Consider the following 26,097-nt stretch of genomic DNA (forward strand, 5'->3'; position numbering starts at 1 on the left):
GCCTAGAGCAAGGTCTTGCCAGGCTATGGACAAAACAAACAGCAAAACGTCAAGATAACTTTGTCTGGAGGGGTCTATCTGTAGAGTACTGTACTGTGCCATAAATGTGACCCAACAACAGGTGTATATTGTTTTGTCAAGGGCTGCCAAGATTACATCAACCACCTCCGAAGGAGGGCTGAAGGTGTTCTGCTGTCGATGCTCAATCTCTGAACTTGAAGGACGTGCTTGGAAAGGCCTGGGTGCAGAACCCTACCCTGCTGCGAAAGCAGTTCCTCATGGAGGGGCAGTCCAATCAAAAGACACATGCTTATACCTAGAAGTCTGGAAACCATACTCTCTTTGCTCAATATGGGGCCACTAGGATTACCTGGACCCTTTTGATCCTGATCTTCTTGAGAAGACAGGGCAGGAGTGATATTAGTGAAAAGGCATACAGGAGTCCAGAGCTTCACTCGAGGCAGAATGTGAGACACCTTGGAAACTCCAATGCGCTGAAGTGCATTAATGGCAGCGGTGAACTGATTGAACCAAGGTTCTCCCCATTCTCCTGAGAGACCTCGCATCACCTCAGGGTGTAACTGCCACTCATGATCCGCTAAGTGTAAATGGCTAAGCTAATCTGCCTGGCAGTAAATGATCCTCCCTGGTGGTTTACCAACAGGAAGATTCCTTGGTGGTCCTGCCGTATCTAGAAGCTCAAAGTATCCTGACACACATTCCGTGACACCACCCACCCTGCTTGTTGTAGTACCATATAACAATAAGGCTGCCCGTGAGCACCTGAACCAGCCTCTCCCTAATGGATTGAAGTACGGCTTTCAATGCCAACAGGAGGGCCCTCAGCTCCAGAAGATTAATATGGAGCCCGGATTCTGCCGGAGATCCGAGACCTCTGATTTCCACCTCTTCCAGATGGCCACCCCAACCCAGAAGTGATGTATTTGTCACCACTGTGATCTCTGGGTAGGAAGGGAGATTAATTTGCTGCTGACCCAACCAGGGTCCAATAACCACCACTGCAGATACTTCCCAGTCTCCTCCGAAACCTGAATATGACCAGAGAAGTCCCCTCAATGTTGGATCCACTGAGACTTCAGATCCCCCCACAAAGCCTGCATATGCCACTTGACACGTTCACTCAGCAAGGTGCAGGAGGGCGTCAGTCCCAGCCACCTCAGAGTCATCCTCCATTAAATCCATGACCAAGGCTGAGAGATCTGAATCATCGCCTGAATGCCCTAGACTCTTATATATATATATATATATATATATATATATATATATTGAAAATGTCACTTACCCAGTGTACATCTGTTCGTGGCATCAGTCGCAGTAGATTCGCATGTTCTGCAATAGCTCGCCATCTGGTGTTGGGCCGGAGTGTTACAAGTTGTTTTTCTTCGAAGAAGTCTTTCGAGTCACGGGACCGAGTGACTCCTCCTTTTGTCTCCATTGCGCATGGGCGTCGACTCCATCTTCGATTGTTTTTCCCCGCAGAGGGTGAGGTAGGAGTTGAATTGTAGTAATAGTGCCCATGCAATGGAGTGACTAAGTATGCACCTATTTAAGGTTGAGATGATACATATATAAATAATTGAAGGTAACTTCCAAACTGCTACAGGCTCCCGGGGAGGCGGGTGGGCACATGCGAATCTACTGCGACTGATGCCACGAACAGATGTACACTGGGTAAGTGACATTTTCAGTTCGATGGCATCTGTCGCTGTAGATACGCATGTTCTGCATAGACTAGTAAGCAGTTATTTCCCCAAAAGCGGTGGATCAGCCTGTAGGAGTGGAAGTAGTCTGAAATAATGTTCTTAATACAGCTTGACCTACTGTGGCTTGTTGTGCGGATAACACGTCTACACAGTAGTGCTTGGTGAATGTGTGAGGCGTAGACCATGTGGCTGCCTTACATATTTCTTGCATTGGGATGTTTCCTAGAAAGGCCATGGTAGCACCTTTCTTTCTGGTTGAGTGTGCCCTTGGTGTAATGGGCAGCTGTCGTTTAGCTTTAAGGTAGCAGATTTGGATGCATTTAACTATCCATCTGGCTATACCTTGTTTTGAAATTGGGTTTCCTGCATGAGGTTTTTGAAATGCAATAAAGAGTTGTTTAGTCTTTCTGATGTTTTTTGTTCTGTCAATGTAATACATCAATGCTCTTTTGACATCTAATGTATGTAGCGCCCTTTCAGCTACGGTATCTGGCTGTGGAAAGAACACTGGAAGTTCCACTGTTTGATTTAGATGGAACGGTGAAATAACCTTTGGCAAAAATTTAGGATTGGTCCTTAAGACGACTTTATTTTTGTGTAGTTGTATAAAAGGTTCCTGTATTGTAAACGCCTGAATCTCGCTTACTCTTCTTAGGGAAGTAATGGCGATGAGAAATGCCACCTTCCAGGTTAGGAACTGTATGTCGCAGGAGTGCATGGGTTCAAAAGGTGGACCCATAAGTCTAGTTAGGACAACATTTAGGTTCCATGAAGGGACAGGTAGTGTTCTTGGTGGTATAATTCTCCTAAGGCCCTCCATGAATGCTTTAATGACTGGTATCTTATATAGGGAAGTTGAATAGGTAGTCTGCAGGTATGCAGAAATTGCTGCAAGGTGTATTTTAATGGAAGAGAAAGCTAGGTTAGATTTTTGTAAGTGAAGCAAGTAACCCACTACATGTTCTGGAGTTGTGTGTAATGGTTGTATTTGATTAATATGGCAGTAGCAAACAAACCTCTTCCATTTACTTGCATAACAGTGCCTGGTGGATGGCCTTCTGGCCTGTTTTATGACTTCCATACATTCTTGGGTAAGTTGTAAGTGCCCGAATTCTAGGATTTCAGGAGCCAGATTGCTAGATTCAGCGATGCTGGATCTGGGTGTCTGATCTTTTGGTTGTGCTGTGTCAACAGATCTGGCCTGTTGGGCAATTTGATGCAGGGTACCACTGATAGGTCTAGCAGCGTTGTGTACCAGGGTTGCCTTGCCCAAGTTGGTGCTATCAATATGAGTTTGAGTTTGCTTTGACTGAGTTTGTTTACCAGGTAAGGAAGGAGAGGGAGAGGAGGAAAAGCGTAAGCAAATATCCCTGACCAGTTCATCCATAGGGCATTGCCTTGGGATTGTTTGTGTGGGTATCTGGATGCGAAGTTTTGGCATTTTGCGTTCTCCCTTGTCGCAAACAAGTCTATCTGAGGTGTTCCCCAGAGTTTGAAATAAGTGTTCAGAATTTGGGGGTGAATTTCCCATTCGTGGACCTGTTGATGATCTCGAGAGAGATTGTCTGCGAGTTGATTTTGGATCCCTGGTATAAACTGTGCTATTAGGCGAATTTGGTTGTGAATTGGCCAATGCCAAATTTTTTGTGCTAGCAGGCTTAACTGCGTGGAGTGCGTCCCCCCCTGCTTGTTTAGATAATACATTGTTGTCATGTTGTCTGTTTTGACGAGAATGTATTTGTGAACTATTATTGGTTGGAAGGCTTTTAGTGCTTGAAAAACTGCTAGAAGTTCTAGGTGATTGATATGCAGTTTTGTTTGATGTACGTTCCATTGTCCTTGTATGCTGTGTTGATCGAGGTGTGCTCCCCACCCTGTCATGGAAGCATCTGTTGTTATTACGTATTGTGGCACTGGGTCTTGGAAAGGCCGCCCCTTGTTTAAATTTATGTTGTTCCACCACAGAAGCGAGAGGTAAGTTTGGCGGTCTATTAACACCAGATCTAGAAGGTGACCCTGTGCTTGAGACCACTGTGATGCTAGGCATTGTTGTAAGGGCCTTATGTGCAGTCTTGCGTTTGGGACAATGGCTATGCATGAAGACATCATGCCTAGGAGTTGTAATACCATCTTTGCTTGTATCTTTTGTGTTGGATACATGCGTTGTATGATGGTGTTGAAATTTAGAATTCTTTGTGGACTTGGAGTGGCTACTCCCTTTGATGTGTCTATTATGGCTCCTAGGTATTGTTGTACCTTGCGCGGCAAAATGTTGGATTTTGTAAAGTTGACGGTGAACCCGAGTTTGAAGAGGGTTTGTATGATCTGATTTGTGTGATTTGAGCACTGTATGAACGAATGGGCCTTGATTAGCCAGTCGTCCAAATATGGGAACACATGTATTTGCTGCCTTCTTATGTGTGCAGCGACTACCGCTAGACATTTGGTAAAGACTCTTGGTGCGGTTGTTAATCCGAAAGGCAGTACCTTGAATTGGTAATGTATTCCTTTGAATACAAACCTTAGGTATTTCCTGTGCAATGGGTGTATTGGTATATGGAAATAAGCATCCTTGAGGTCTAAAGTTGCCATGTAGTCGTGTAGTTTTAGCAATGGCAATACTTCTTGTAGTGTGACCATGTGGAAGTGGTCTGATTTGATGAAAGTGTTCACTACTCTGAGGTCTAGGATTGGTCTCAGTGTTTTGTCCTTCTTTGGTATCAGAAAGTACAGTGAGTAAACTCCTGTGTTTATTTGTGTGTTTGGCACTAATTCGATTGCATTCTTTTGCAATAGTGCCTGCACTTCTATCTCCAGGAGATTGGAATGGTGTGTTGTTAGATTTTGTGCTTTTGGTGGTATGTTTGGAGGGAATTGTAGAAATTCTATGCAATAACCATGTTGGATAATTGCTAGAACCCAAGTGTCTGTAGTGATTTTCTCCCATGCTTTGTAATAATGACCTATTCTTCCCCCCACTGGTGTTGTGTGGAGGGGGTGAGTGACATGTGAGTCACTGTTTAGTAGTAGGGGTTTTGGGGCTTTGAAATCTCCCTCTATTTCTAGGGAATTGCCCTCCTCTATATTGTCCCCGAAAACCTCCTCTATACTGTCCCTGGTAACTGGACGGTGTGGCTTGTGAGGTGCTGGCTTGTGTGCTTTGACCCCGAAACCCCCCTCGAAAGGGCGTTTTACGGAATGTGCTGTAACTCCCTCTGCTCTGCGGGGAGTAGAGTGCGCCCATGGCTTTGGCAGTGTCTGTATCTTTTTTGAGTTTCTCAATCGCTGTGTCCACTTCTGGACCGAACAGTTCTTTTTCATTAAAAGGCATATTGAGAACTGCTTGTTGAATCTCTGGTTTAAATCCAGACGTTCGGAGCCATGCATGCCTTCTGATCGTTACAGATGTATTAATTGTCCGTGCAGCTGTATCTGCAGCGTCCATGGAGGAGCGTATCTGGTTGTTGGAGATGGTCTGTCCCTCTTCAACCACTTGTTTTGCCCTATTTTGTAAGTCCTTGGGCAGATGTTCAATAAGATGTTGCATCTCGTCCCAGTGGGCTCTGTCATAGCGCGCAAGTAGTGCCTGGGAGTTCGCGATGCGCCACTGGTTTGCAGCTTGTGCTGCGACTCTTTTACCAGCTGCATCGAACTTGCGGCTTTCTTTATCTGGGGGTGGTGCATCTCCAGATGTGTGAGAGTTGGCCCTTTTCCTGGCTGCTCCTACAACGACAGAGTCTGGTGGCAGCTGTGTAGTGATGAAAACCGGGTCCGTAGGAGGCGGCTTATACTTTTTTTCCACCCTTGGTGTGATTGCCCTACTTTTGACCGGCTCCTTAAAGATGTCTTTTGCGTGCCGGAGCATACCAGGGAGCATAGGCAGGCTTTGGTATGAGCTGTGGGTGGAGGAGAGTGTGTTGAATAAGAAATCATCCTCGACCTGTTCTGAGTGGAGGCTTACGTGGTGAAATTGTGCTGCTCTAGCCACCACTTGAGAGTACGCGGTGCTGTCTTCTGGTGGAGATGGCTTCGTAGGGTATGCCTCCGGACTGTTATCTGACACTGGGGCGTCATATAGGTCCCATGCGTCCTGATCTTGGTCACCCTGGCTCATGGTGGTGTGAGCTGGGGAGAGTGATGGAGTTTGTGCTGGTGAAACGTTAATCACGGGCGGAGGAGAGGGTGGTGGTGTAACTCTTTTCACCACTTTTGGTTGTGGTGTTTGTTCCGTATGGAACTCCAACCTTCTCTTTCTCCTAATGGGGGGAAGGGTGCTTATTTTTCCTGTCCCCTGCTGAATGAAGATACGCTTTTGCGTATGGTCTACATCAGTTGCTTGTAGCTCTTCCTCAAACCTATGCTTCTGCATTTGGGAGGTTAGCGAGTGCTCTTCTGTATAAGAGCCTGAAGCTGGGTCGCTTGCAGTCTGTTTCGGCATCGAAACTTTGTCTGCGTGTTTTTTCGGCTCCGAGGTGACTTTTTTCCTTTTCGGGGCCGAAACCTCTCGGCGTCGATCTGTTTCGGTGCCGCTGTCTCGGCGTCGAGCCGTGTCCACACCGGCATCTCGGTGTCGAGGCTTGTCTCCAGCACTTTCTCGGTCCCGAGAAGGCTGCGTGCCGGTGTCTCGACCGGAGTCGGACGATCTCGGCACTGTTTGGGCCTTTTTCGGTGCCGACGGTCGGTCACCGATTTTATGGGTCGAGCCATGGCCTGGTGGCAGTGGCGTCCCCTGGGCCTTGTAAATGTTTCTTTGAGTGGATTTCGACGTCTTACTCACGGTTTGTGTATCGTCGAATCCTTCGGAGTCTGAGTCTTGGATCGAGAAGGTACCTTCCTCTTCTTGTTCCTCGAACTCCCGTTGGGCTGTCGGAGCGGACGCCATCTGAAGTCTTCTGGCTCGACGGTCTCGGAGTGTTTTTCGGGACCGGAACGCACGACAGGCCTCGCAGGTGTCTTCGCTGTGCTCAGGTGACAGGCACAGGTTGCAGACCAAGTGTTGGTCTGTGTAGGGGTATTTATTGTGGCATTTGGGGCAGAAACGGAACGGGGTCCGTTCCATCGGCGTTCTTCAGCACGCGGTCGGGCCGACCAGGCCCCGACGGAGGATCGAAAAAACTACCCCGAAGGGCACCGGAGCTCTTCGATCTTCGATGCGGTGTGGAATCTAAGTACGCCGATCCCGAACGCAACAATACCGACGAAAATCTTCCGAAATTAGCTAATTTTCCGTTCCGAAACTCGGAGCGACAGGAACACGTCCGAACCCGATGGCGGAAAAAAAACAATCGAAGATGGAGTCGACGCCCATGCGCAATGGAGACAAAAGGAGGAGTCACTCGGTCCCGTGACTCGAAAGACTTCTTCGAAGAAAAACAACTTGTAACACTCCGGCCCAACACCAGATGGCGAGCTATTGCAGAACATGCGTATCTACAGCGACAGATGCCATCGAACATATATTTATACACACACACACACACATTTCCACATATATACATTAATACATAACAAGCAATAATTGCGTAGGAGTTAGAAACCATTGTATAGGGAATTAAACATACACATTCAAGTAAAAAAACTCACCTCAATGAAATAGATGACGCAGGACCGCCTGTCCAACAAGTAAATCAGTTCTTTGTGTTGATTCCAAACAGTAATGCTGCGCGAAAGAATGTGTGGTCTTCCACATTTCAGCTTGACATATCTTGTCCAAGGTGATCCCTTGCAATAGAGCAACTGATCTTAAAATTGCTCTTGTAGAGTGTGCCTTCGGACGGCTGGTTAGTGGTTTTCCAGCCTTCGTATGGCAAAACTGAATGGTGGATGCAATCCAACAAGCTATCGTGCTTTAGTAACTCCTGTACCCTGACGACCCTGGCCACAGGAGACTAGTAGCTGGTCTGTCCTCGGGAGTTGTTTAGTACGCTGAAGGTAGGACTTCAAGCATCGTTTGATATCCAGTGTGTGGGGAGTCCTTTCCGCCTCAGTTGATGGGTTTAGGAAGAAGGTTCTCAGTATCACTGTTTCGTTCAGGTGAAAAGATGAAGGCTCCTTGGCGATATATCTTCGGTTTGTTTTGAAAAGAACAAAGTTGTCTGAGGAAATGAGGTAGGGTTCCTCAGTGGTAAAGGCCTGTAAATCGCGGACTCTTCTCATGGACATAAGAGTAAGGAAAGTTGCCACCTTCCGTGTGAGATCTTTCAGATCCACTCTGTGGATAGGCTTGAACGGGGCTTTCATTAATTGCGAAAGGACAATGTTTAAATGCCATTGAGGAGGAGGTGGTCGCACAGGAGGGAAAGTGGAAAACAGACCCTTCATAAACTGTTTTATGAGCCTGGATGAACCAAGGGAGGGTGCATCCACAGAGCGTCTGTAAGATGATATAGCCACCAGATGGACCTTAACTGATGTATGTCCGAGCCCGTTTTTGATAGAGCAAGAAGGTATGATATAATTTTCTCTGGCAAGAACTTTAACGGATGCAAATTGTTTTGAAGGCACAAGATACAATACCTCTTCCATTTGAGCCTGTAAGTCTTGTTTTTACTGTCAGCTCGTGCTTTGGACAAAATTACTTTGCATTCCTCATCGATGTTCATGCCCTGAAATTTATGGAATTCAGGAGCCATGCGTGCAATTGGAGAGAGGCTGAATCTGGGTGAAATATCTGACCTTGACTCTTTGTTAAAAGGTCGTGCTTGCTGTGAAGTCATAAGGGATTGGCCACCGACAGGAGAAGGAGTTCCATGTACCAATACTGTCTGGGTGACTTGGGTGATATGAGTAGGACCTTGCAAACCTCTGATTTCATCTTCTTGAGAAGCCTGGAGATTTTTGGTAAGGGGGAAAAGCGTATGCAAAAATCCTGGGCCACTGCATCGAAAGAGCATTCCCCCACGACCCAGGGAGTGGGTATCGACTGGAATAAAATTGGCATTTGGTGTTCTGATTGGTGGAAAACAGATCCAAGGTTGGCTGTCCCCAGCATAGAAATATGTTGTCCAGTTCCCAATTCTGGATAAACAGGCATTCTGCAGATGCAACTCCACCATTCAGTGTCCAGGGTCAAGGCTGGACAAGAGCAGGGTCAGTGTGAGCAGTTCACATTTTTACTTCTGGAGGCTGGCGATGAGAGAGCACAGGTCTTAAGTTGGACAAAGGCCTACATACATCTTTGACACCGGGAATAGCTATAATTTCCTATTTCTGGTGCAGGCACCTTCTTGATGGGCCCCTTTGGCTACAAGTGCTAGCACTTCATGCCCCAAAATGGAAAGATGGTCCTCTGTCCCAAGTCCCAAAGGGCATGAGAATATTGCTCCAGCATGCAGCTGGCGGTCACTGACCGGGGTGCTAACCATGATGGATGAGAAAACTCTTTCCCCAAATGTCTCCATCAGATTAGATTTCCCAAAGGAAGGAGTAGTTGGGATTAGTTTTGCTTGCCGAAGCCTGCACCACCAAGCTTTCAGATGTCTGTTGAGAGGGAGGCCAGAGCGAGGTTTGGCACCTGCCACCAAAAAAGTATCCATAATGGCCTCATCAAATGGTAAAAGGGGCACAGTAGATTTCTGTCACAGCCAAAGACAGTGGTCTTCACCTCCAAGATGAAGTGTTTAAGGTCCAGGACTTTGGCAACCCTATGCATAAGTATGGTGTGGGACGCACTCTCCTCAGAGACAGGGCCAGGAGGTGCGCGGATTCTGGACTGAGGAGAGGTATCAAAGCTGCTAGCCTCCTGCAGGCCATCAAACCATTGTCCTTATTTTGGAGGAAGATCAAGTAGAGGAAATTGAGCCATGGCCACCCTAGCCAGGAGCGACTTTGATCGAGGTCGAACCAGCACCAACTTGCTATCAGGGAGGACATGTGACACCTTTCTTCCAATATCAACAAGTCAGCATAGGCGTCAATGTGCTGGGGCTCGGAACGTGGAGCAGAAGGTTGAGCCAACAGTGGAGCCAGACGCAGCCCCGTTTTGGATTCGGACAGCTCAGCTGGCACTGAGGGAAAACCCGCAGGCAGTAACCTAGGTAGGGAACCTCTCAGCTTCATGGGGCCTAGAGGCACCGCCTGAAAGTGTTGAAAAGGTTCTGAAGATCATGGCCTTGAGAAACTTTTTGATGTGCTTAGGAGCAGCAGAGGGCTCAAGAAAGATGGGTTATCCAGAACAACTTGCAGGATGAGCTCCGAAGTAGAATGACTTTGGGAGCGAGATCTGTGTCGAGAAATGTATCAGAAACACGGTTCTGTCTGGACCAAAGACTGCAGCAAACAACAATCTAACTTCTTAAGCAAACCAGGAGATTCCACAGCTGGATTCAGCAACAAGTGATAATCATTTGAGAGAGTGGAGGAGGGCTGAAAAGAACTTGCCATAGACCGGAACTTGTTGCTATTTACTAATGTGTGGGTAATAGGAGCAATGGAGTATCTCAGCATGTTAGCTATGCATTTCTGAGAAGCGGGCTGTTGAAGTTGGTATAAATATCAACTTATGGTCAATATAATAACTGACCTGATGTGGAGAGTTATGAAGAAAACAGATATAGTCCTAAGGACTAGTTAGGTCTGGTAGAAGGAAGAATGTGAGATGAAAGTGAACACTGAGTTCCTTCAGTTTATTTGACATGCCCCGCCGAGGGAATGGCCACTAGAAAACAGTCTTGAAAGTCAGTGGCGGTCACCAAAACAAGAAAATGTATTTTGGTGGAGATTTTATCTAAACAGCAGAATGGTTCAAATTGCAATAACCAAGTTGTGAATAAAGGGATGCTGATGTGTAACATAGATGCACCAGTAATCATTGTACGACTAAGAATGATGATCTAAGGAAAAAAACATACTTGTCCACTTTGCCTTCTGTATTTAAAAGGTTCATCAATTTATTCTGTGCATCGTCCAGCATTTCCTGTTTAAGAACGGCTAAAACAAAACAAAAACAATAAGAATTTTATTGAGAAATATTTTTAAAAATCAATCATAATATTGACATTCCTAACGCTCCCAATGTGGTGCTTGCTTGCATACAAGATTCAAGTGGAATAAATGTTGCCCAATATCATGTTATTCAGAGCAAGAGCAGCAAAACACATTTCTTTTTACTACACTGCATAGGTCAACCATGTCTAAAGCACAGTTCAGAGTAACTGATGTGAGAAAATGTTCTATTACTTACCGGTAATCTTTATTACTCCTGGTCCTGTTGTCCTCTTCCCATTCATCACTAATTGGAAATAACTATCTCCACAACAGAAAACAGAGAACATGAGGAATACTGGGATATCCCATCGCTAGACCCTCCCTCTGGTAGTAGCCAAGCTGTACCTCCTCAGCATTCCGCCTGCACTACCAAGCCCCTAACAGAAGGTCGGCAGCATGGGAGGGAGGGGTGTGATGAACTGGATGAGGACAACAGGACCAGGAGTAATGAAGATTACCGGTAAGTAGTAGAACATAACCCCCAGGTCCCTCAGTCCTCCTCCCATTCACCATGGAGAATACCCACGCATTGGAGAACACCCAAGCAGGCCAACCCAGCCTTCTGAATACTGGACAGAGCCAACAGAACACCCCAAAAAGGGATACCAAACAAAACACCACAGGAATCTCAACAAAGAGAGAGCCAACAGACCCCATACCGAAAACCCAAGCCAAAACAGAGGCCAAGCGCAAAGCAGAAAGAAAGAGACAGGGCCAGACCCAAGGAGCAGAGGAACCACCGCCAGCAGCACAGCAGAGCACAAAAAGAACAGAGAAAAACTGATCCCAGAAGACCAGAACCAGCCGTCGGAGACCAGAACAAGAGCCCCTCCAGAGGAAGGAGGCCATACAACACAAAAGCCAGTACAAGAGACAGCGCAGAAGATGAACCCCAAAGACATGCCCACCAACAAAAAAAACCTTGGCATGACCCAACAACAATCACAAAGACCAAGGCAAAGTCTGGAAGGAAAAGGCCGACTGGAGATATCCACATCCGAGAACCCACTGCAGGAAGATGATGCCTCTCCACAAACAGAACAAAAAAAGGAACTACTAGAACAAGGAAGAGCTAACACACATAGTGCACTCCAGAGGCAGAAAAAGACAAGACGGGGACCCCAGATCCATGAGCGTCCAAGGACCTCTAGCCCCCAAACCAAAGAGAGGGCCAAACAAGCGAACACCGAAAAAGATCAACCTCCAGTGACACACAGGGGCAAAACCAAAGGTGTACAGACCAAAACACTGCACAGCTACTGACAGAAAAGGGGGAAGCACAAACACAGCAGCCCATGGCAGACAGCGACTAGACAAAGAGCTGCCGCAGGAGCAGAGGGGAAAGAAAGGGAAGCCTCCAAGGCCACTCACAACCAACCCCATGGGAAAGGTAAAACCACAACCCCTGGAGGAAACCAGGAACAAGCAAACACCATCCAGAGGACGTCCCAGACGCAAGACAGAAACTGGGCAACAACGCCCCTGGGGGAAAGAAGCTCAACAGACACCAGGCTAGGGGACCGACATTTTCCCCCAACCCCTGTAGACAATGGGCACAAGAGGGGAAGCGGGCCATGGGGATAGGGAACAACAACCCATACCCCACCGACACCAAAGAACCATGGAGAACAATAGGTGAGAGGGACCAAGAAACAAACGTCCCCCGAAAGGCAAAAAGAAACACCAGTACCCAGGAGGCCGAGCGCACCACTAAGGCTACACCACCGGAGGAAAACCCTCAAAGCGGGACAACACCGGCCCAAAAGCACGAGTAGTGTCATCAATGGAATCCAAGAGAAGGCCCAGCAGACCGGACCAGCGGGCCCGAAAGAGAAACCCAAATAGGCAATACAATGCACCGGACACATTCAGAGAAAAAGAATAACCCACAAGGGAGGAGGAAAAACATGCTACCAGACGAAAAACAAAAGGCAGCAGCGGGTACAGGACCCCGGCCAACAAACCACCGAAACCAGAAAGGCGGTTCCAATCCCTGCGCGGAGAACCATGCGATAGCTGGCCCCAACCAAAGGCGGAGCCAGAAACCGGGACCAACAGGTACCAGGCCCAGGAGCCACACACAGCAATGAATCTTGGGACCAGAGAAGAAGCACCACCAGCAGAACCACCAACCCGGCAAATTGTAGCATAGACCAGAGACCGACACCCAACCAAGCCCCATCTGGAAAAACCCCACAGCAGTCAGGGAAGAACATGTGCAAGAGTCCCCACCTGAAAGGGACGCAGCCAACAGAAAAGCACATAGCTGGCAAAAGCAACCAGACAAATCAACACAGAATGGCTGACCCAGCAGAAGAACGGAGCGGAACACCCCATTCCGTACCAAGACGGGCAACCGACCCATAGGAGGAGTCCATTGAAAATAGAACCCCATGCGGAAGGGCCAGCACAAGATTCCTAAAGGATGGGCAAGAGCAAAGCGCACCCTAGACGTGAAGAAAGCCAACATGACCCTCATATACAAAGAGAACAGAGCAATGCCAAGGAGCCACTTAGGCCAACCACCCGCCGTATGTGCCCCAACAGAGGGGAAGGACCCTGTACCAGGTGCGGGGACTCTGGCAACAACACAGAACCCCCGAGAACAGGACACAAACCCAGAGTACACAGGAAGCACCGCCTAGGAAGCAGTCCGAACCAGAAGATGGGGGACAGGAAAAAGAAAGAGGTGAAGGAGCGCCAGCAAAAGAACAGAAACGTCCGAAGTTCCACCCAAGAGGAACCCCAAACACATAGCAGCAGAAGATGATCGGACAGTGAGTCACAGTAGGCAGGAAAATCACACAAAACGGTGAGGGACCCCAAATAGCCCAAGGCATGCCCAGGAGGTGACCCAAGGCCGCACATACCAGGCGCGACCCACCAAACCCTGCTAAGCGGAGACTGCACCAGACGCTACTCGGGAGGCCCAACCAAAGGTCCCACGAAGCGACCCTGTATCAGCAAAAAGCACTCAAAAGAAGGGGAACACAGAAAGCAACCACCCGATGACCCACAAAAATAACCAGCACCATACGTAGGAGGAACAGTGGCCAAGGGCCAAACCCCACAGGAAACCACCCAAGCCCCAGAGCAAGCAAAAATAGGAGCAGAGTGGGGGAGAACAGAACTCCACCCCCCACGTGAGGGACCAAGAACTGAAAACAGACCAGGACAGAAAACGCACAGCAGACCCATGATCACAACAGGAAGCAAACAACACCTGTGGCTGGAGAAACAGGCAGCGCCACACTTGGGAGCAAGGGAAAGGCCGTGGCCTGCGAAGCACAAGAGGAAAAAACCACAGAGAAACACGTAACAGAACCCACATACCGCCGTTCAGGGGTCTGCAAACGTGACCAGCCAGAGGAAAAAACCCCGACACAGCAACATCTGCCAACAGGGAGGAGGAAGGAGGGACAGCGCCAGACCAACAGGAGGGAAAAGAGGGGCCACAGACAGAGACACCAGGACCCTTGACTCCCACAGTGGAAAAACCGTGTCTGTGACACTTAAAAAAGGAACAGAGAGAAAAGCCACAATGGCCAGGCAACGAAACCAGGAAGACAAAATGGACGGCAGGCATGATACAGCCCCACCAGATACATACAAAGCCACCTTGACCAGAACCACACCACAAGTGAGAGGAATGTGGACCACGACCACCACAAGGAGGGGAGAGTCCTCAGGAACAGTGGCTAGAACGACCACGCACTGAGCACCTGCAGTGCAGACCAGAGAGACATCCGCAAAGGTTCCTGGACTGGCACCTACCGCGGGGGATGGCACAACAAGAAGCTCGAACCCGCACAAAAGAAAAAAAAGAAGGGGGGGGGGCACCACAAAAGGCACACCGCAACTAGAACCGGGCCCAGGAACCCAAAAGACCAGCAAGCACTGCTGCACCCACTGGAAGTGGGGAGCTGTTCACCCGCCACGGACCGACCTCGCACCCCATTGGGGGGGAAAGCCTGCTGCAGGGGAGCCCGCGCCCGGGGCAAGCCGGGGAGGACAGAGCGGGTGCATGGGCACCGGCGGGCGGCATCCAACCTCGCAGGATGGATACAGCCAGGCCAATGCCCATAAGGCACGGCCTATGAAAGCAAGAACACAAACACCTTAAGAGCAGAACCCCCCACCCGCTGCAGGAGGAACTGACAACAGCCAAGAAAACCAAGGCTGAATATACGAAGGGAGGCAAACAGTGTTAGAGCTGCCCTGCACAGACCCTGTCCTTGCAACGTGAGGGTCCGGAAGCAGGAGCAAGACACCTCTGAGAATATCGTCATGGAAGAAATGTGAGCCTTCCCGTGAAAAAACAGAGAAACCCCTAAGCGGTACTCACCCCCAGAACCGCTAGCTGTCCAGCCGGAACGCACTCTTTCTCATGTATGTGTGGAAACAACAGTGCCTTGAGCAGGAAGTCAGGCAAGCTCCTTGCTTCCTGCAATCACCACACGTCTCCCAAATGCCCAGCTGGCCAGAAGACGAGGAAAGCAAAACACCAACAACCGGAACAGGACCCTCAGACCACAACGGGAGGGCCCATCAACAGGACCATGCCGCCCCCTAATGCCGGAGCCCAGAAGCAGGAGCCACATGGTCCAGCAGGACAAGGTAGCACCGCACCAGCGAGCCATCGCAAACAAGGGCCCACCCAACAGACTATGAGAGGCACACAGTGGCGCACCCAGGTAAGCCCAGCAGACTGGAGGGAGCACACCAGGAACAACCGTCGCCCAAGCCCAGCAGGGGCGACATCCTCACGTCCTCGTCCTGTCGGAAGACAGAAAAAGGAACAGGCGGAATGCTGGGTAGGTACAGCTTATGTACTACCAGAGGGAGGGGCTGGGGAGGGGATATACCAGCATTCCTCATTTTCTTTTTTCTGTCTTGGAGATAGTTATCTCCAATTAGTGATGAAGAGGACGAGGACTGAGGGACCTGGGGGTAATATTGCTTACTAACTCACAAAATTCATGTTTAGAACAACTTAACAGAGAATAACACACATGTGAAAAGTCACAAGACTGATTCAATAGGATTTTATCTCAGTGAATCGATGTTACCTCTTGCACTCTGGTTTTGGACAAATACATTGATTGTAACGCAGACACACGACAAAACAGCGCGGTACAAGCCTTATATGCAGATAAACATAAAGTAACATGATACTCTGCCTTACGAGGCAGAAAAGGCAGGACCCTTCTACAGACTATTCATAATATCTTTTCGTTTAAAAACGAATATTTCCATTGAAGATTTTGTTTTTCCTATTCTAAAGGCAGTGTGAAGCAAGTCTATCATCACCGCCTCTGGGGAAATACATGTTGCAGGGTGACAATCCAAAACGACCAGCTATGCAAGAGTGCAGAGGGATGCCACATAAGCTGGGTATGCAGCAGATTTTATGTTGTCCCAAGGGGGAGCAGCAGAAAGATAAGCGACATAACGAATTATGAGTCTTCCCTTGCTTACACCTGAAAACAGAAAACTCTGCCACAAAGCCATGAACAATTGACAATGATGCACTTTTATGCAAGCAGAAAGACTCAACTCCAGCATGTTTTAGAATAAGCGCCAACATCGGTCAAAATATTTGATTCACATCAATGACACAAACCTAGCCACTACCAACAGACAAACTTCATAACTAGTCAATGCTGCTGCTTGTGACTGAGTGCAACGCTTTGCTCTACTCCTGAGACAAAAGTCAGAGAAATACCAGAAGTCTTAATGCCCACTTCGAAAACTATCAGTGAGTCTGGAAAACGCATCATTCCTCTTCAGTTTAGGTACTACTACAGCAAGACCACCCTTAACCAATAAGGCACCCCACAAAGCTCGTTCCCAGCAGAAAAACTGGGAATATGTGTTGTTGCAATGTGTGATATAAGTTCTCTTGAAGAAACCTTTATATTGAGAAGATGCAAACTAATACTGTGTTGTCAAGACACAAAATGAGTTGTAAACGGCAACCTTCTAGCATCTGTATTCATAGTGCTTTGTCCAGATGGATGGTTGGACTGACCAGATACGCAACCAACCATACTGTCACTACACGAGGGACCAGCTCACTCCAGGTCATTATGGAAACTTGTTAGTCCTGAACCTTTCTCATACAAATTATTGCTTTCAGATTGTTTGTCTAATTAGTTTAGAGATTGCAAAAGAAGATTTAAAACCCAGAATTCACTATATGATAACACGAACTAGAGTGCGTAATGGCCTTGAAGAAGGTGGTCACCCCGCTCAGTACTTTCTTAAATATTAAAGTCCATGCGTTACCACCACACTTAATCACACACTAAGTCTCATCAGTATTGTATAGCAGTGCCAGGACCTTCTTGCCCTCTATCTGTGGAAAATAAAACACGAGCCAGATTAACTTCCCTGACAATGATTTTTTTTTTTTTTTTTTGCAGCAACAACAACTCCGTAGCTGACGTAAGGACCTCAACCGTTTATTCAAGTGAACACTCGATGCCAAGTCTGTTGATGATGCTACATCCCAGACTGTCCACAACTTGTGACACAACAATCACGAAGACATTTTCTATTGTTTCTTGTATTCAAAGTTTTTGAAAGTGAACACTTGCTAGCATGTTGGCAAACACAAACCCAGTTACTATTTGTGACACCATTATTGACCACAGATCAACATGTAATTTCAGATTTAATGTATATGGTATTAGAAAAGTGATTACATTGATGTCTCAGTTTAAAGCCAGAGGCCCACCCCGATCCACCTAATCAATAATAAAACATTGAAATGCATTATAAAAATTATTTGATTAGAAATAATATTCACACTATGTTGAGAAAAAAAATCATAAGATGTACGAAAAGGGTAACAAAAGATCTCAAAGCAGCGCAATACATCAAACACACATACCCAAACAATTTTACCAGCACAATTATTGAAACGGTACACAGCGCACACTTAATGTAAAAAAAGACTTTTTTTTTTTTAGCAGCCATGTATTTTAGAAAACACTGCCAAATGAACATAGACTGCCGCAGTCTAGTGCCAATGCATTGCTTACTTTTTCAATCACCATATCATTGAATATTTTACTTAATTACATAAATAAAGAAAGCACATACGCCGGATTACACACAGATAAAATGGTTGGGTTAGCAAGTAAAAGAGTACGTCAGGTTTAGCTCATTTAGGGGGTCAGGTGTACAAAGCCATTCTGCTTTTGCCAAGTCTGCAATTTGGAAAATCACAGGGTTTGTGAGAACAAAATGCCTTTTTTGTAATGTACTGAACCCAATTCAGAATTTGGTAGCAGGCTACAGAACCGCAAAATGGGTTTAGGAAGGCATAACAAATAATTCATATTGAATGGGAGTGTTAATGGCATCACTTCTAAATAGCGATTCATTATGGTATGTATCACTGTTTAGTGACCACAATTCGGTTGCAAAACATTGAAATATTACAGACTCCTGATTTTTGGGTGGTAACACATTTGTAAATGGGAAGCAGTCCCGTGGGGAGCAGGTGACAAGGTAACATTGGTGAATTTCTTCAGTATGACTAAAAACCTGAACTAAGTACAGTCACAGATATTCAGAGTTTTGGCAGAGTTGGGGGCATTACCATGGATGGTTGAAGGATGGATAAATATCCTGTGTAGCAAAACAAAATGGCAGCTACTAAGCGTACTTTCATAAAAATTCTAAAGCATATGAGATGTCTACATTAATATGCATTCATTTCACATGCTATAACATTGCATTCCTTGAAAGAATAGTGTTTTTTTTCTTTTTAATTTCTACAATGTCTTTATTTGATTTGGAAGACTAGGACACCGCAATGTCTTTGAACTCAGTGTTCAGAAATGCAGATGGCATGAGACAAATACTGCTTTTGAAATATATGCGTAATACCATCAATTGCTTTACAACAGCTTACAAATATGCATCTAAGAATATATCTTCTGATACTGACACAGCAGCTGCGTTACATAACAGGCCGGATGAATATCGTCTCCCTCATAACACTTTTTCAAAGGAGCATATTACTGCCCGGAGCTCGTTCATGGTGTCTCCGTTACACATGGAGAACGGTTTCAGCGGATTTTTAAGGAGGAACCACATGAGAAAACACATCGGTATTGTCTACAAAGCATACTTCAGTATCATAAAAATCTCCTGGGGAACTAGCAGACAGCTAAACCAAAGAAAATGTGTAACTTTCGGTTTCCAGATACATAGAACAAATACTGTTAAAGTAGAGAGATAAACATGCGATGTTTGCCACTGTAAAGCCAGTAGCAGAAAATAGAAGTCGTCTGGAGTTTCACAATGATGGATAGGCATGTAAATGTTATTTGACAGGCAGGCGGGTAAATAGCTGAGAATGTTATTTAGTTAGCTGTTGTATGTGCAGTGACAGTCTGTGATTAGCGGCCGGCTAGCATGCAGAAATGTGTTAATCATGCTACCACATACAAGATAGCACCGCAATTAAGTTGCCACTCCATTTTTGTTATCTTATTTCTCGGAGTTACTATAATCAATGCGTAACATGCAGAATATGTTCTCCATGAGTTGCCATATATTTGGAATAAGTAGATCTGGAGTGAGGTCTCTCACTCACAGAAGACCCTCACAATAGCAGAGAGAAGCCTGTCCTTGCACTGCGATAGGTTGTGGCTACTCCTCCTGTACCAGGGCTCATTTCTATCCGGTACTACAGGTGCGATGGTGCTTTGCAAACTGGAGCCTGCATAGTTTTTCTGTACCAGACCGCCATACACAGCACATGATAGTGCTCGCTTATCCTGTTCCCTCTGCTTCGTCGTTCCACACCCATTGTCGTCCATATGCACGTATAATTTAAAGAATTAATAACAATAGGTAAACAGACAGATGTGCTCTCATAACATACCTAAAAACTATTAAAAACTCGTCATAGTAAGGGTGCACCTGAAGAGATTTAGCAGGTGGGGCTGCTTGGTGGTGGGGTTTCAGACTGAGCAGCACACTGAACTTGGTGGCAAGGCTGACGGGCACCATGGCCTCTCCAGCAAAACTGCTGCAGTGGGATAGACTGTTGGTAAGGGAACCTCATCCAAAGCCACGAAAAAAATCGCTGGAATTGCTGCTGGCAGAGTTGAGTGAAAAGGCCCAGAGAGAGTGAGTTAACCATCCTCTTCTTGAAGCATTCAAAGGGAAGACTAAGCCTTGTCCACGAACAAGCAAGCTCCAACAAACTATCTGTCCATCTGGGAGGACTGGACGTCCCCCGAGAAACCAATCGATCGCAGCCATGCATGGTGGCAAATGGCAACACTGGTGGCAATAGCCCATCCGACGGAGTCGGTGGTGTCCAAGCCACAACCAATTGTAAACTTGCCCACTTTACGACCATCATAAATGGCCTGCGATAGGTCAGGGAGTAGGTCATCAGGTAAAGCGGGGAGAACTTGCACCAAAAAGTCTCAGAGGGCATGAATATAGTGGCCCAGCAACCAGGAGGCATTAAGTGACATAGCTGATGTGAAGCTGATGTGAAGAGGTGTGTTCTGACCGTCTCCACTTGCTTCGATTTCCCGTAAGACAGAGTGGCAGAGGAATTGTTGGGGTTGGTCTGGCTGGTGGAGCCCTGCACCACATGGCTCTCAGGGGGACGGTGCTGCAACAAAAAGGCTGGGTCGCCCAGAGCAGGTTGCAGGCTTCTAGCAGTTGACTAGTTAGTCTGAGAGCCGGTAAAAGGCTTAGCCCAAGTCCCTAATAGGGTTACATGTAAAGGCCTCATTTACAGGTAGTAGAGGCTCAGAAAAAGTCTTGACAGGCTATGGGACGTCTGTCTGTGCATTTGATTTAGCTTCATGGTCAAGAGGAGGAAGTCAAGAAATTTGGCTGCCCAACGCTAACCGTGGGGCAGGAGGCAGATTCGAGGATGGGCTTGAAGGGCAGAAGAGGCTCACTCTGGGGGAGTGCCCACCCCACTAGAATATTGCAATTCCTCAAGGCTGTTATCAGCATAGAGTTGAGCGAAACCATCACCATGGTTATAATCATTATCAGAGTCTGTTCCAAAAAGAAAAAGTAAGGAGTGCTACCTGCCTGGAGGTAAGTTGAGTGCAGAACTCTCGGCAGGATTTAGCTATTACTTCCGTCAAATTGGGCCTGGCATCGATTCAGTGTTAGAGAAGCCAATCGGGGTCACCTCTTTAGGTGGCAAGTCAGCATCGGCATACCCAGGCCCAGAGTGAGTACAGGCGCCAGTAGCAGGATCGGTACTGAAGCCAAGGCCAGAAGTGGCTAATAAGGACCGAGGGCAAACCTACCAGCAGTAATCTAGGTGGAAGGCCTTTCGGTTTTGTGGGGACCAAAGGGGCACCAGAGGGAGTCGGAAGAGAACGGAAACAAAGCTGAGCAGAGTGAATGAAGGCTTCAGAAACTTGGGTTGTGCTGGAGCCAGCTGAAAAATAAGCTCCAAAGGAGGCTGTCTTCCGAAGCCGGAAAGGGACCGTTCGCACTGCCCATAAGCTTCATCAAGGGACAATGAAGAAGAGGAACTCCACTTTGTCTTCTTGTGCTTACCTAATGATTTGGACTTTGACAAAGGCCTGCCTCGAGAGTGGCTCTATCGCCTTCCGGAGCGGTAACAAGAGTTGGAGAGTCCCCGGCGCTGTGTCTTCTTGCACTTGGTAACAGAGTTTTGACTTTTGTTCCCTGAAGGCCTTAGGGTTCATCGACACGCTGTCTCCACAGGTCTTGGAGTCATGGCTCCATCCCAGGCACCACAGGCAAAGCTGATGGGGGATCTGTCACAAGACATCTGTTTGCGACAGTCCTTTGAGGGCTTAAAACCTATTGCCTTGGTGAGGACTTCCCTTGCAAACGGTTGAAAACGAGAGAGAGAAAATCTCAAAAAGAGGTCTCTGAGAGACGAGGGAAGCTCCAGATCCACAACTAGAGGTGCAGAAAGAAAGGAACTGTTGTCAGCACATAGGATTGGCGGCTATTGAGGCTCCGCATATAATTTCCAGAGCAGAACAGCATCAGTGCGAAGCTGCAGGGGTCATCTTCTTAGGTGTAGCAGCATTGTTGAAAAGTTCCTGGATCTAGTCTAATGCTTGGGGAGTAATCAAAAGGTGAGGAATCTGTGGCTAGAAGTCTCGATCAGAAAACTGTGTTTTTAAAGTTAACATGCACAGCTGGCAATTATGCCGAGGCTCAAAGGGGATCCCCATTAAAAACGTCAGCCCAAGGTTGGCCACAACAAAAGGAGTTGGCAGATACAGATGAGTGAACCCCCTTCAAAAATGCATCACAATAGAAAATCTGAAAAGAGAATGCTGGTCTGTGAGACAGAAGGATGCCAACAAAGCTGACAAAGATCCTCCACCCCCAAAAGAGAAAATGCAAACTGTGAAACCAGAGACAATTTAGCCAGAAAATGATCTATGTTGTTGTCCCCCGCACCATTCAACAAAATTACCTCATCTCCCAGAGTGAGCCAACTTGGTGGAGGGCCAACGAGCTGTCAAGATGACATCAATCACCTCTGGTGACAGCTGGAATGAGTCTAGATGTCTCCACTCAATCTCTAGGCATGAAGGTGATTGGGATACAGTACCCTTTCCTCTGACTGGGTGACAGAGTCCAGTCTCAATGGCAGCTTGTGTGGGGACAGATAGAGTGGAGGACATGTAGGGACATGCCAAAGGTTTGCATACCATACCCTACTTGGCCAATCTGTGGTAACGAGAATGACTTAAGCCTGACTGGAGGAGCAGGAGGCTTGGATGACCAAATTCTCCTGTGACAGACGTGCTGAGACATAGGGAAGTTCACCTAGAGCGGGCCCACAGTGCCTGTCCGCCAGTCTATTCACCACAGGCACTGTGGTGGGCTTCTTCTAGGCTGCCATGACATGTTCTACCAAGGCTTCATTGAATGGAAGCACAGGTTCCGAGGCTGTAACCGATGAAAATAGAACCTCTGTGATGACATTAGTTTTCACATCTACTAATGGCAGCACGTCCGCTGCCTTCCTGATCACAGAGCGGAACACCATAAACCCTGGGGCTGGGGGCCCAGTAGGGAAACCCCATCTTTGTCTCTGGTTAAGTATCAAGGCTACTGGCTGAGGAGAATACTTGCAGCGGACAGTGGTGTTTATCTCTGTTGTCTCCATAGACATACAGTTTGAGGGGTCAGAGCCTGATCCAAAGAGATCATGAACTGTTTGTCTATACTACTCTTCTTCTAAGAGCCTCTGGACTTCCCTCCTGGGCCTGTCCTGAGGAGGGGCCAAGGAGGCTGCGGCATCGGAGGATTCCCTGGTGGCACTGGTCATGGTGCTGACAGCCAGACCCTGTAGCTATGTGCTGGAGTGAAGGCAGGGACAGACAATGTTCCAGCGCCGTACAGCACCACAGGCAAGAACATGGAGAGGCCAAAAGGTGTTCCAGTGGTCCTCTGGAGGGAGTTGTGACCCTGGCAGATACCATAACACAGCATTGAGAAACGCCGCAGGGTCCACACCTGACGCTGTGAAATCTTATAATGAGAAAAGTGGTTTCAGGAATTCTGGATATGTTGGAGCCGGTGCTGAGAGTACTGGCAGAGGTTCGGTTGGTTCCGATACTGGGTCTGGCTGAGACACAGAGGCACAAGGAGAAGGGCGGCGGGGAGGGGAGGAGAATAAGATATTGAGGGAGACAGGGGTCACGTAGGGGACTTACTGTTAATTTTAATATTCATGTGCTTCCTGTGCTTCTTTTACGCTGAGGACTGCGAGGAAGGCAATCTGGATGACGGCCTCGACTGACAACGCTGTGACTGTCATGATGGGCCCAGTCCATGAAGCGCTTGGTCACCACTCTCTGATGGCTTTAGGGTGGACATTTTTACATGGATCACAGGAACAGGAGATGTAGTCCGACCCAGGCACCATAAACAGAGGGAATGAGAGACTGTTACAGACATCTGCCGTCGCAATCCAAACTAAACTGGAAGCACAAACGCCTGGGAAAGACATATTTACAAAATTATTCTACAGGTAAGGAATCTGTAGGCATAAGAATCCATCAGAATTTTTTCTGTTTTTAAAAGTTGAATAAAACAATTTCATAATAGTCTGGAGCATTTTAATAAGTGTTAAAGCAAGTAGTATGGTTGTGTGGCTAGAGGCGCTGAAGCCTCGAGCCAGCTACGTGGCTCTGGTTCAGCTTGACCTCCTCTTGGAGGCTCGAGCTCAAAACGAGCTGAGCCTTCATGTGGTTCTGCTGCCCACCCTCACCATTTTATAGAAAATGTCCTTGTTGAAACTTGATTTATCATGTAAAATATGTGTTTAGCAAACAGACTACACCATACAAAAAGGTTAACAGCAAAAGATGCTGCAGGACTGGGGTAAACGGGTAGATGAGCATGTGATCCAAGGAATGGAAAACCAAATGGCATTTGGTCACACGAGACTAGGCTTCGGTGCGCTGGCACAGTGGCATTCGAGTGTTTGCAGTAAAACAGCGGATGCTGATGCACGGTAGCGTAACATGTGCAGTGCGTTTCTAATATGGTGATGGCAGGCACAGTTGCAGGGTAGAGATGCACTGGACGCACTGAGTGCAGTTCCAAATATTAAAAAGTCAAGGGGTGCTAGTAAACAGGACTGAAAGAGCCAGAAATGGTTTTAAGACCTGTGAAGTCGAGTTTTACTGAAGGCTTAAGGTGCATCAGCTGGGGAGTTTCTATAGGACTATAATTTTGCTCCATCTATATTAGAATCAAAGCAGATCTAGGGTGCCTGTGACCACTGACCTGCCTCTTGGTTCACTAATGACATCGTGTTAGGGTGGAAGGGAGAGTGCATCTGCGTTCAAGGGTAGATATGCATTACATTGGATGCTGCAGGCTACTTTGTTGCTGCTTGTGTGATGGGCAGGCAATTCTGTTCTTGGCAGTCAGTGACAAAGAGGCCATGAAGAATCAGCTTCTTTATTTTGAAGGGTCTTGTATGAATACAACACACTTCCAACTATGCACACAACCACAGTTGTGTAGCGCACAACCAGGATGGGATACACAGCACTCTGGAAACTGTATGCAAGGGGCTTGCAGGTAGCCCATTCTTTATGCCAAGCTGCTGATGAGTCACTAGCCCCTTTCTTCTAGAGATGATCATTAAAAGGTGATAGTAAATGAGGGAGTAACAGGAAGAGACACAATTGCCCTAAGCGACCCACACCTCTTTGCCCAGCTGCAGCGGCACCCATAGTGTCTCCAGCTTAGCTCATGCGTCACTTGCCACCCAAGCTCTCTCCTCCCGTCCAACTTCAGGAGCAGCCAATAGAGTAGGGGTCACCACGACTGCCCCCCACCTCGACACTCCCAGCAGCAAGGTGGTCCTCATGAGCAAGACCATAAGCAAGCAGGAGCCCCTAGTGCAGTAGCACCTCCAGAAGGAAGCACAGAGGTGCTCTGGCACCATCAGGTACTAGGTGGTCTGTCCACTCGGCTAAAATGTGCAGCTTGCCTGTTGAAATGTAGAGCACCTCGCGGTTAGAGTCTATGCGCCTTACTTTGCAAAGCCTTAACTAGAGCCTAGAAGATAACAAAAGGATGCGATAAGTGGTATTTACAGGTCCCTTCTGCTGCACACAAGTCTTCTTCCACCTTCGATGGCTCTCGCAAAAGAAGAATGTAGACGCTTCTAACTCTCCAATTGTTGTGACGCTCACTACAATTGTTTTATTTCTTTTAAAAAATAAACAGGCGTACCACCGATCTCCTTTCTGTGTAATTATGAAGAGGCACACAGAGGCGGATGCTGGTGGGCAGAGGACTGCTACTGACCATGGTGCTGGTGTCACCAGCTTTAGCTAAGGACAGTGGTGATACTAAGTTATCTCAATCCCCCACGCCTACTCCCAGAAGCCCCTCTCTGCTCCCCCCTCCACTGCCCCCGAACACTCGCAGTCCACACTCCCGGGGAACTGGCAGCAGAGCGCTGGACACTCCACGTTCATTCCTTCGGACTAGCCTATCCTTGGCAGCACCACTGAAATAATCGCAGCCACCTGTACCCTAGTACCACCCTACAACGATCCTATAGTGCCTTCACCCAACCAAGCCCAAACTGCACCCTAGCTGTCTCCACGGAGAAGGTCATTAAAAAAGCTGTGCGTTACACTTAGTTGTGTAAGGGGGTACGAGTAGTTTGTGGTTACTATCTAAAACCAGTGCTTAATTTGTAAAATAATAAGTGCCGGTGCACAATATTTTGCTCAGAAACTGCTGCTGCTGTTTCAGAAGGCTGTGGTGTCGAAAACTAACGCTGCATAGTCTTCATTCCTTCTTATGCACCATTAATCCATGACCAGATACTCCCTGCACCTCAAACTCCCACCTGCATGTT

At 47.4% G+C, this 26,097-nt stretch overlaps 1 protein-coding gene across 1 annotated transcript in view; it reads right to left on the bottom strand.

Annotated features, from left to right (window-relative positions):
• TRIP11 (thyroid hormone receptor interactor 11) overlaps positions 1-26,097 on the bottom strand; it is a 354,044-nt gene that overhangs the window by 26,278 nt on the left and 301,669 nt on the right. Inside the window, exon 17 of the mRNA XM_069208196.1 lies at positions 10,574-10,652. Coding sequence (XP_069064297.1) covers positions 10,574-10,652 — 79 coding nt within the window. The remainder of the gene's footprint in view (positions 1-10,573; positions 10,653-26,097) is intronic.

This window comes from Pleurodeles waltl, chromosome 9 (genome assembly GCF_031143425.1).
Source record: "Pleurodeles waltl isolate 20211129_DDA chromosome 9, aPleWal1.hap1.20221129, whole genome shotgun sequence".
Taxonomy (NCBI): Eukaryota; Metazoa; Chordata; class Amphibia; order Caudata; family Salamandridae; genus Pleurodeles; species Pleurodeles waltl.